This window comes from Pelophylax lessonae, assembly GCF_965119305.1.
Source record: "Pelophylax lessonae genome assembly, chromosome: 5".
In the NCBI taxonomy this organism is placed as follows: domain Eukaryota; kingdom Metazoa; phylum Chordata; class Amphibia; order Anura; family Ranidae; genus Pelophylax; species Pelophylax lessonae.
The window spans coordinates 235,657,087-235,669,565 of record NC_138772.1 but is presented as its reverse complement, the minus strand read 5'-3'; the positions used below and the strand labels follow the sequence as shown (position 1 = coordinate 235,669,565).

Genomic DNA, 12,479 nt, shown 5'->3' with positions numbered 1-12,479 from the left:
AGGCAGAGGGGATTCCGGGATTCGGCTTGGTACGCTGATCTGGTGCGGCTGGTTGCCGACGTTCCTTGGAAGCTTGCTCTCAGGGAGGATCTACTGTCCCAAGGACCGATCTACCATCCTGCTTTAGTCGTTGGCTTTGACAGCTTGGCTGTTGAACGCCAGGTGCTAAAGGATAGAGGTTTAGGATAGAGGCAGTCTTTTTCCAACGAAATTTGGCCACACACTCCCTGGTGCGTACTTTTCCAAATGATGTCCGACATTTGGTTCCTCCAGTGCTGGATCCGTTGCCGCCTTGGGATGTTAATTTGGTGCTTTCCGCTCTACAGAAGCCACCCTTTGAAGATATTTGGGAGATTCCCCTGCTTACGCTGTCCAAGAAGGTGACCTTTTTGGTGGCGATCACCTCTGCGTCCAGGGTGCCTGAACTGGTGCCGTTATCCTGTCGTTCACCTTATCTGGTGATTCACAAGGATAAGGTGGTGCTTCGCCCCTGTCCGTCATTCCTTCCTGAGGTGGTTCCTTCCTGTGTCCCATGCTTAAACATCTGAAGGAAATTGCCTTGCATGGGGTCTGGGCAATTAGGGTGTACCTGGCAATTCCGGAGTCTTTCAGGAAGTCAGACTCTGTGTGCTCACAGATGGACCTCGCAAAGGGTTGTCTGCTTTCTCTGCGACCATATCTAGATGAATCAGACAGACAATGGTTCAGGCCTATTCCATCAGGGGTCAGGTTCCTCCTTTACCTGTCATATCGCACTCTACTAGGGCACTTTGTGCCTCCTGTGCCTTCCGTTAACAAGCGTCAGTGACACAGGTTTGCAAAGCGGCCACCTGGTCGTCGCTGCACACTTTTACAAAGTTTTATTAACCACTTGCCGACTGCCTAACGCCGATCTACGTCGGCAGTCAGCCCCTCACAGGCAAAGTGACGTAGGGCTACGTCACTAGCTTGTGAGGGTCTAGGGAGCGAGCGCGCGCCCCCGGAGGCGCGCTCCCGCGTGGTCACGGACCCCCCCCCGCGCGTGTGACCGGCGGACCCGATGTCCGCCGGTCACTCGGCGATCGGCGGGGGAGAGGGAGAATGTCAGGCAGCTTGTGTAAACAAGCCACCTGTCATTCTCCTTGCTGTTAGGATACTGATCACTCGGATCTAGTATGTAGATCCGTTGATCAGTGTCCATACAGCTCAAGCCCCAGCCAATCACAGTAGAAAGCACGCCCCTAGGGATACACACAGCCCCTCCCTCCCAAATAAAGTTAACCCCTTCACTACCAGTGTATTTTTACAGTAACAGTGCATATATATATAGCACTGATTACTGTAGAAATGTCACTGGTAACCCCAAAAGTGTCAAAAATGTCAGTCAAGGGTCCGATCTGTCCGCCCCAATGTCGCAGTACCGCAAAAAAAATCGCAGATCGCCGCCATTACACGTTAAAAAAAAAAAACAACAAAAATGACAGAAATCTTTCCCTTTGTTAGTAAACGCGATAACTTTTGCGCAAACCAATCAAAATACGCTTTTTGCGATTTTTTTTTACCAAACATAGGTAGCATAAAACAAATTGGCCGAAAAAGTAAAAAAATTTTGATTTTTAAATTTTTTTTTTGGGGAATTTCATATAAAAAAATGTGAAAAATATTGCTATTTTTGCAAAATTGACGCTCTTTTTTTGTTTATAGCACGTGATCAAAAAATCGCACAGGTGATCAAATACCACCAAAAGAAAGCTCTGTTTGTGGGAAAAAAAGGACGCCAAATTCGTTTAGGTACAGCGTCGCACGACCGCACAATTGTCCGTTAAAGTCACGCAGTGCCGAATCGCAAAATACCCCCTGGTCGGAATGGGGGTAAAATCTTCCGGGGCTTAAGTGGTTAAGTGGATATGTTGGCTTCCTTTGGCCGCAAGATTTTGCAGGCTGCAGTTTAAGAGGACCTGATCCTCTTTGAGGATGCACTGTTTTCTTTTTCAGATGAGCTCCAGTTTTGGTTGAGCCCCTGTTGCCTGGTTGGCTAATGTTTAACTTTGGGAATTTTTACTGTTTCCCACCCCTCATGTTTGGGACGTCCCAATGGTCAAGATTGACAAGATCTGTGTCCGTCAATGAATGAAATAGAAAATGGGATTTTTGACTTACCATAAAATCCATTTCTCTGATGTTCATTGACTGACCGAGCACCCACCCCTCTGTGGAGTTATTATTCTCCTGACACTGCTTGTAAAAAAAAACTGAGTGACTATAGCAGAGAGAGGGACTGCCCATGGGTGCAGTCATAATTTTTTTTCTGCCTAGTGTCCTATTCCTGTAGGAGGCAGTATAACCCAATGGTCAAAAATGACAGGAGCTGTGTCTGTCAATGAACATCAGAGAAATGGATTTTATGGTAAGTCAAAAATCCTATTTTTTCTGAGTCGGGAGACAGAATTCTCTGGTCTGCTGGCTGCGCTCCCTGACCTTGCTACGGGAGAAGTCCTTTCTCCCCTTGTACTTAACAGTGGTCACGACAGATGCCAGCCTGTGCGGGTGGCTAGGGGTACTGGGGCTGAACTCAACCCAGGGCGATTGCCCTTCAATGTCTTGGAACTTCGAGCAATCAGGCTTTGCCTGGATCATTTGAAGGAGCAGCTCTTGGGGCTCCCTGTGCAGATTCAGTCAGACAATGCCACGGCCCTGACTTGTTTAAATCACAAAGGCGGCACAAAGAGTGTGTTAGCGGTCCTGGGCGTGTTTTATCATATTTGTCATAATCATAATTGTGGTGGGGCACCCCCGAGGTGGATCTGTTGGCATCTCGGCTCAACAGAAAGGTGCCGAGGTTCGTAGCCAGGTCGCGAGATCCTTTGGCAGATGCCATGGACGCTCTGGTGACTCCATGGAGCCGGTACCATCTGATGTATGCCTTTCCTTCGCTCCAGCTTCTTCCGCAACTTCTATGATGGATCAAAGCCAAAGGGAGTCCGGTCATTCTGGTGTCTCTGTACTGGCCTCGCCGGTCTTGGTACGCCGACCTGGTGTGAAATGGTCACCGACTTCCCTTGAGGCTTCCCTTCAGGGACGATCTCTTGTCCCAAGAGCCAATCTTCCATCCTGCTTCACAATCGCTGGCTTTGACTGCCTGGCTGTTGAAAGCAGGGTGCTGAAGGATAGAGGTTTGCCTGGGTCAGTGATTCTGACACTGCTGAAGGCTAGGAAGTCTACCCCTAGGAAGATCTACCACCGTACGTGGAAATCTCATTCTTTTTCGGTGGCTCAGATTTTGACCTTCCTTCGCAGAGGTGTTGAGCAGATGTTGGCCTTAAGTACATCAAGGGCCAGGTGTTGGCCTTGGCGGTCTTCTTTCAGCGACCCCTGTCCACACACTCCCTGGTGCCAACTTTTATTCAAGGGGTTTGACAAATGACTCTAGCGTTGCAGTCTCACCTACCACTGAGGGATCTGAACTTGGTGCTTTCAGTTCTCCAGAAGCCTCCCTTTGAGACTATTCTGGTGATTCCCCTGCTTACGCTGTCCAAGAAGGTGACCTTTTTAGGTGCTATGTCCTCTGCTCGCATGGTGTCGGAGCTGGTGACGCTATCTTGTTATAGCCCCTACTTGGTGGTCCCTAAAGATAAGATAGTCTCTGATTTCCATTTGAATGAAGACATTGTGTTGCCTTCCCTGTGTCCCAGGCCCCAACATCCTAAGGAATTTGCTTTTGCATGCTTTGGATGTGGTTTGGGCAATTTGGCTCTATTTGACAGCCACTGAGTCTGTTTGGAGGTCAGACTCACTGTTTATGATCACATACGACCCAAGAAAAGGGTTGTCCACTTCTTCGGTGACCATTTCAAGATGGATCAGACAGACGATGACTCAGGCCTAGTCTATCAAGGGTCAGGTTCCTCCTTTCCCTGTAACAGCGCATTCTACTCGGATGCTTAGTGCTTCTTGGGCCTTCCTTCATGAGGCATCCGTGGCACAGTTTTGCAAGACGGCCTCTTTATCACTGGTGCACACTTTCACCAAATTCTACAAAGTGGATGTGTTGGCATCTGCAGATTCTTCCTTTGGCCGCAAAGTTTTGCAGGCTGCTGTTTAGAGGGTCTATTCCCTCTTTTAGGGGTGTATTGTTCAGGTTGGGCTTCAGTTGTTTTTTTGTTGGGCTCCTGTTTTTACCTAATTAGCTATTTTGTTTAGCCTTCAGATTTTGTGTTGTCCAACCCCTCATGGTTGGCACTGCTTGGGGACGTCCCTGTAGTTCTGAACAATGGAGAGCTGTGTCCATCAATGAACGAAAGAAAAAATTGGATTTTTTGTACTTGCCGTAAAATCCATTTCTCTGAGTTTAATGAACACAGCACCCACCCCTCTACGGAGTTTTAATCCTTTTGACACTGCTTGTTATTAAACTGAAGGCCTTTAGCAGAGAGGGGGGTGTAAACCATCTAGAACTACCCATAGGTGTAGCCAAGTCTTTCTTCTGCCTAGTATCTTACTACTGTAGGGGGCAATATATCCCTGTGGTTCTGAATAATGGAGAGCTGTGTCCGTCAATGAACTCAGAGAATTGGATTTTACGGTAAGTACAAAAATCTATTTTGTTCAGCTTACTATTAGATGTGATAGCTGCATTGGTGTTCTTTTTTTTAGGCTTTTCCCCTCTGTTCTCTCTTACTGATGGCCAGTAACACACGTTCTGTCTTGGGGTGCCTACACTCTGGATGAAGAAGCAATGGAGACACCTTTGGACAGCAGCATTGCCTGTCTAAGGGGAGGGAAGTGCTAGCTGTACCAGAAGGTTTAAATACACTAACAAACTCCAGCTAACACCTTATAAGCAGTTACATCAACATTTTTTTTTCCTTTGGGTTAAATGTTGTGCATAAATAATTAAAAGCTGATCATTTTAAGCACCCTGTCCGTTAAAAATGTTTTTTCTCAACCCTTTAACATCTGCAGAACAGCTTGTTCTGTTGAAAAACTGACTTACTGGCAGAATAAGCAAGTGAAAATATAATCCTAAAAAAGAAAACAAATGCAACCATAACATCTAAGAATTGGTGGGTTGCAATATAATGTTGGTTTTGGGTTAAATACCATTTTATGAACCTTTAAGGGACAGACCTCAGCCTTGGCTTATTTCTTGATAAAAGCCTTTGTGCAAGGTGTCACGTGAATTATGTTATATGCCTGTGTTTCCCCCCTTTTTTCTTTGTGACCTGGGCCTGTCTGTTTTACAGACTTCTTCCTTTGAAACTCTGTAAGACTCCCTTAACGCTCCTCATGCGCGTGGTTTACTTTTTAGTAGTCGGGGGCTTGTGAATTTGCTGTGCTTTCCTGCAAGAAACTTTTCTTGGTTATAGTGTTTTTTTTTTTTTTTTATTTCCATCTGAAACCGTACATTGTGTAGCCATATTTTGTCCTAATACTAAGAATCCAAAGGGGAAGGTACTTCACACCTTTTCATGTTTTCGAGCTGTTCGGTTTATCCAACGTCTACAGCTTTGTTTTGACAAGCCATTTCCCTGTTTGTTTAACTAAGGGACTCAGGTGCCCACCGATCAACTACTTCTCTATTTCACCAACTTACTCAGTGTCATTAGTACAGTGACAGTGCAAAGCAATAATAACTATTAGTGTCACTGGTTCCTAAAAAGTGTCAAAAGTTTCAGTGTCAGATGCAATATCACTGTCTCGCTTTAAGTTGCTGATTGCCACCATTACAAGTATTAAAAAAAAAAAAAAAAGTTGTAAATTAGTATTTAGTATATCCCATATTTTGTAGACACTAACTTTTGTGAATTAATATGAAAATGGTGCCTCCTAGTGATAGAATTCTATAATAACCTACAAACAGCAGCCATCAATTTTTGGTGAAACCAAAAAGAAATACGTGAAATAAATTTGAGGTGCTGTATAAAATCACAAAGTGCTAAGTGCTGAAACCTGATATGTGAATAAATTATGTTTATAAATTAACAATTAAAACTTTCATATGCCAATTAAATCAATTAAAAACAGGTAACCAACGTCCATATCCGTAACCGGATCAGCAATTTCACCACCAAAAGTGCCAAGTGCTCAAAAGTCTTCTTTTAAAAGGTGTATGTGCTAAATACTCACCCATTGTCCACCCATTGAAAAAAAGGGGGCCACTCACCAGAAGGCTGTGGGCCTCTAGGACCCAACTTGCTTTTCTAATAATCCAATAGGGATAACCTCTTTTATGATGCAATATATTCACTGGATTGCCCCCTGGGCTGGCAATAGAAGATATAGTGCTTTTTCCACAGTGATTGGTAGGATGCCAAAACGCCCCCTTAATAAATGTATAACCGGAAGTATTGCCACTAGATCAGGAAGATGACACTAGATGCGAAATGCATTGAGGTTGATCTAGTGGCAATACTTCCAGTTTCGTCACATCTGATTTTGCTGGAACACACGTGGAACGCATGCTGGGACTGAGCGGCGTTCCAAACTCTTACTACTGTATACAGTGGGTGCCGCTTTATGGCTTTTAAATGTGAGTACCATCTACTAGCTTTTAAACCAATTGAATACGTTGTTGACAAGTTTTATGTACTCCCCATGATTTCTAGTCTCACTTGGAATGTTGTATTATGTCCGCTTGGATGTTCATGCTTGTAGTATTTCTTGAAAACTCAAACATTATTAAAAATGAACCAATTGAATATTAAAATGATATTGCGCGGTTATATATTTTATATATTTCTTGGGGGACGTTTTGCCATCCTACCAATCACTGGGTACAAGCACTATATCTTCCATTACCAGCCCGGGGGGGGGGGGGGGGGGGGCAATTCATTGAATATACTGCTTCATAAAGGAGGCTATACCTATTGGATTATTAGAAAAGCAAGTTGGGTCCTAGAGGCTCGTAGCCTTCTGGTGAGTGGCCTCCTTTTTTCCAATGGATGGAGGAGTAGCTAGCACATGCACCTTTTAAAATAAGTCTTTTGAGCACTTGGCACTTTTGGTGGTGAAATTGCTGGTCTGGTTACTGATATGGACTTTTATTACCTGTTTAATTGATTTTATTGGTATATGAAATTTTTATTAATTGTTAATTTATTACATAATTTATTCACATATCAGATTTCAGCACTTTGTGACTCAATATCACAGCTCCTCAAGTTTATTTCAGCTATAACTTTTGTGCAGAACAATCAATATACGCTTATTGGGATTTTTATTTTTTTTTAAATGTGTAGCAGAATACATATTGGTCTAAATTTTTGAAGACTTTATTTATTTTTATATTGGACATGTTTTTTTTAGCAGAAAGTGAATTTTTTTTTTTTTTTCCTACATTGTCGGTCTATTTTTTTTATATAAAAGAACATACATTTTATTTGGATACAGCGATGCAGGACCACACAGTTGTCAGTTAAAGTAACACAGTGCCATATTGAAAAAAATGATCTGGTTGTAAAGAGGGTGGTTCAATCTTCCAGAAGTCAAGTGATTGAAGGCTTTTTCTGTGCACTATTATTGTCTGTACTTTATTTTATTTTTTTAACTGATCCTTCTCTCTTTGTGGATCATAGATTATCTCTGATCTAGAATCTTGGAATGATGAACTTTCTTTACAAATGAATGATTTTGACACCGAGGATCTTACACTTGCAGAACAAAGACTGCAGCATCATGCTGACAAAGCCCTAACCATGAATAACTTGACTTTTGATGTCATCCACCAAGGACAAGAACTGTTGCAATATGTAAATGAGGTTCAGTCTTCAGGTATGGCAGTAGTAGAAACTGTTTATTTTTATTGTTTACCGTTTTCTCCTGAGTAGATTTAATGTCAAGCCTAACTCCAATCTTTCTATCACTTTGTTTGGGCTAAGCTAGCCCAAATGGACTAACAGTAGCATAGCTGGCATTATGCTTTGAGGCCCCGTTCACACTGGGGCGATCCGACTTCCCGGGGCGACCTCCGAGGTCGCGGTGCGAGCAGCGCGCCGCGACCTCGGAGCGGCCGGCACGGACTTCATAACATTGAAGTCTATGACGGTCGCTCCATGTCCCCCCAAAGAAGCTCCGGACCCTTTTTCTAAGTCGGAGCGACTTGTGTCGCTCCTATTAGAACGGGTCCGCAGCTTCCATATGAACGGGGGACTAAAGCTTAACTAAAGCTTGACTAAAGCTTAAATCTATGAAAAACACAGAATTTATAAATTCAAAAGGCAAGTGCATTCTTACTTTAACCCTTTCACTGTTGCTGTCATAAGGATTACAGCAGAGCATTTTCCATCAGTAATCCTTACAGTGGCTACGTTCTTCCTGATTTTGTGGATTAAAGCTGGCCTTGTACTGCTGTGTGGGACACTGTACACATAGATATTCCACCAGGCAGGAAAAGCGTTTTTCTGGGAGGACGTACTGGTATGTTCTCCCGTTTGGACACATCGGATCACAGATTGTGGTACAGTGCCATTAACAGTAGTAAACAAAGGCTTGTATATATGATGACCTTGTTTTCTATTGTGATGTCTGTGATTGCTGGGACCAATCACAATTATCACAGTTGTATACCCAATAGTAAACAGATTGCATGAATCTGATTTCATGAAACTCAGCGGTGTTAGCTTATACAGTTATCGCTTATACAGTGATCAGGACTGTGTAGCTATTAGTGTGTGTGGGAAAAAGAAAAACCGTCTGATTCTCTGATACTTTATCTGATTCAATATGGTCATGTGAATTCATCTGTAATTACTCATTAATGCCTCTCAATTATATATATTTTTGATTTTTATATATTTATACATATGTTTTTTTAAGCTTATCTACTGATATGTGACATTCTATACAACAATTGTTTTTGTCACTTTGACATGCTGTCGAAAAAGTCCTACATTTACTGGCTAAAAAATAAGAGCCTGCATAACGTCTAAGAATCATGAAAAGTGGGTGTAGGGAGAAGGTAGGTCATGGTTGGAAAAAAATATAAAATGGACAAATCCAAGAGTAAATCCAACTAATAAAAAACGTGTAAGAAAATGAGGCTGTTCCGTAATAGATATAGAAAGCTGGTCTACTCAGCAGAAAGTTTAAAAAAAAAAAAAAAAAATTTGAGAAAATAATTAAACCAAAAGTCCCTGACTCTGCAGTGGGATATCTGGGATTACCAGATGAGGCCATAGGAAAGATGAGATACTCAAGCTAGGATTTGTGCACAGGAGATTGAGCATGTGAAGATGAGATTTCAAAGTATCCAGTTAAAAGGGACCCATGGTGTTCGGGAACAATTTAAGAGATGGCCAATGTCCTGCTTTGATCAATTGGAATGCTTGATATATGTCCTTTTTCCCTGTTGGATCACTAAAAGGTCTATGTAAGAAACCCAGATGGATTAAGTTTTTTTTTTTTTTTTTTCTTTGAAGAGAATGGGTGGGAGGGATGAAATTTAGAGCAAAGGTATCTCCTAAGTTATCGAAGATATGATACCCTGTTAGCCCAATGGAATTTAACGTTTGTTTAGGATTGTTTTTTTGAGGCGGAGACATGGTGACACTGGTTGCTTCTGACCTTTTGGAAGTTGATTTTGAAGGATATAAATTCCCCATTTCTTTCAAGAGATTTGGGAGAAAGGTTTTTGGATTTGTGAATGATAAAAGAAGGTCATCCGTATAAGCTGAGATCTTGCATTGGTTATCCCCTACCTGTGTAAACCTTTTATGTTTGGGGTTGATCTCAAGTTAGAAAGGAAGGATTCTAATGAGAGAATTTCCGTGATGGAAAATGGGTTTGAGAAGATCCCATTCATTTTGACGGATGCGTTAGGGAGAACAGTAAACTGCATTGATCCATTTTGGGAGCTTTAGTACTATCCCAATGTGATTTAGTAGTTCAATAGTGCTATTAAGAAGCCATTTAACCCTACCGAATGCATTTTTGGCATCAGTGGATTAAAAAAAGGCATGGAGTTGCTGTAGTAAAAGTTGTGCATATTAGGTTAAGAAATAGTTTGAGATGGGGACATGGTGGATCATGTTATTTTGCCTCTTTTTGTCTGTTGGACAAGAAAAATATGTCTCTGGGGTTACAGAAAGAGATCAATATGCAAATATAAATGATGTGTGAAGGTAAAGGTGGTGTAATCTTTTGAGTCTGGATGTTGTAGTCTTCAGATATACACTGCCTGGCCAAAAAAAAAGTCGCCACCAAAAAAAAAAGTCACACACTTTGGACCGCCTTTAGCTTTGATTACGGCAAGCATGCGCTGTGGCATTGTTTCGATAAGCTTCTGTAATGTCACAATATTTATTTCTGTCCAGTGTTGCAATAATTTTTTTTACCAAGATCTTGTATTTATGATGGGAGAGTCAGACCACTGCACAAAGCCTTCTCCAGCACATCCTAAAGATTATCAATGGGGTTAAGTTCTGGACTCTGTGGTGGCCATTCCATGTGTGAAAATTATGTCTCATGCCCCCTGAACCACCCTTTCACAATTTGACCCCGATGAATCCTGGCAGTCATCTTGGAATATGCTTGTGCCATCAGGGAAGAAAAAAATCCATTGATGGAATAACCTGGTCATTCAGTATATTCAGGTAGTCAGCGTTCCTCATTCTTTGGGCACATGCAGTAACTATCCAAAAGACCAAAAGAATAGTTACTGCATGCTTAGTTTAGTTAGTTGCGTAGTTAATTCCAGGTGGCGATTTTCTTTTTTTTTTTTTTTTTTGTGGCCAGGCAGTGTATATTAACTATGCTTCATGAACAGGTAGGAGATGCATTTGAGAGTCGGGTTGAGGGGTAGAAGAGATTTCTGCAGAGGTGTCTTCTATGGGTTCAAAGAGGAGATTTCAAGGAGGAGATTTCAGTCTCTGCCTAAGATGAGGATGTCCTCTACAAGTGGGGTCTGCGTATTCAAGATGTTTTTGAAACTTCTTACTTAAAGCGGAGTTCCGACCTCAAAATCCTTTTTGAGACATCTGCTTGCTCAGTGTCACCTAAAAAACAAATGGATAGTCCCGATTTTTTTTTAAATTACTTACTTTGATATTGAAGAAAATATACTTACCTTTCTTCTACTTCCTCCCTCTGCGGCCGCGGCCTGTGCCGTCACTTCCTGCTTGCATTGATTCCTTGGAGCTTCTGGGCATGCCCAGAAGCTGTGCATTCATCCCTGCACAGCTTCTGGGCATGCCCAGAAGCTGTTTAGCAGGGAATGACGCGACTGCCCCTGAAGTAACGAGTGGGACCCAAGAGGACGCGAAAGAGGACGCAGAAGAGGACGCGCTGGCTTCAGCTGCCCACGCCTGAGATGGCAGCGCTGGACAAGAAATTTTCAAGGTAAGTATTTCTTCTAAAAGGTAAGTGCGACCTGGGACAGTTCAGAGGCTATCCATTGTGGAATGCACTAGCCCTGACTGTCCCGGGGGTACTCCTGTAGCATTAGGCCAGTCAAGGTAAAACCATCCCTTTATCAGGTCTGAATTGCATTTTTATGTATTAGTGAGATATAATAAGGAAAAAATGTATTCCTCCACCAGTATCCTCAAAAGGGCCTTTCAGAAAGAGGTAATGACGGCCATCCCTCCTCCTTCAGTCTTCAGACACGGGTCCATAGGATAGATTAAGAAATTAGAATAGATACCCCTTTGGATTTGGCTTCGCTGTTACAGTTGTGGACACGGTAAATTGATTACAGAGAGATTTTTTTTCTCTGCTTGAAGGTAAGCTATGTGTGTTTTACCCTTTCGGGGTTAAGTACATTAACAGCTTGCCAACTGTATATACAGTAGCTCACAAGTGAGTACACCCCTCATATTTTTGTAAATATTTTATTATATCTTTATATGTGATAACGCTGAAGAAATTACACTTTGCTACAATGTAAAGTAGTGAGTGTACAGCTTGTATAACAATGAAAATTTGCTGTCCCCTCATAATAACTCAACACTCAGCCATTCATTTCTAAAACTCTGGCATCAAAAGTGAGTACACCCCTAAATATGTGAAACCAGTGTTGCAGCGCTGCTTAAAATCATTCAATATCAAATATGTGCAAATATATCAATTAGTGCAAATGTGTAAACATGTGCAAACCAAAGATGTGCAAATTTCTCAAAATGCTCGATCACTAATCATAAATTCATATAACTATTAAAAAAATTCATAAAACATGACCATCAAGGTGCTAATAAATAGTGCGTAATAAAAATATTAATCATAAAAAAGTTCATAAATGTCCATCAAAGTGCTGATAAATGCTAATACTCTGTTGTGTTGATCAATCAAGGTGCTCACCCCCTTGTGGTAATGTACTCACCACAAAACGCTCAGTCAGCAGCAGTTTAATCATACATGGCAGCTTGCCTCGCCAATTTAAACACAGTGCTCCTGTTGGAATGGATCCTTTGTGCGGTCCTTATTACTTCAAGTGTCCTCAGATAGAAGAACTGAGGCCAAATATGGTGAAGTACGTTCCACACAATTTTATTAAGGACAAAGAATAA

General features: G+C 42.0%; 1 protein-coding gene across 3 annotated transcripts in view; it reads left to right on the top strand.

Moving 5' to 3' along the window:
• The window catches only part of TRIO (trio Rho guanine nucleotide exchange factor), an 855,771-nt gene that overhangs the window by 219,038 nt on the left and 624,254 nt on the right, over positions 1–12,479 (top strand). For all 3 annotated transcript variants that reach the window (XM_082259530.1, XM_082259529.1, XM_082259531.1), the window contains exon 14: positions 7,554–7,749. In XM_082259530.1, the coding sequence (XP_082115656.1) occupies positions 7,554–7,749 (196 nt within the window). The remainder of the gene's footprint in view (positions 1–7,553; positions 7,750–12,479) is intronic.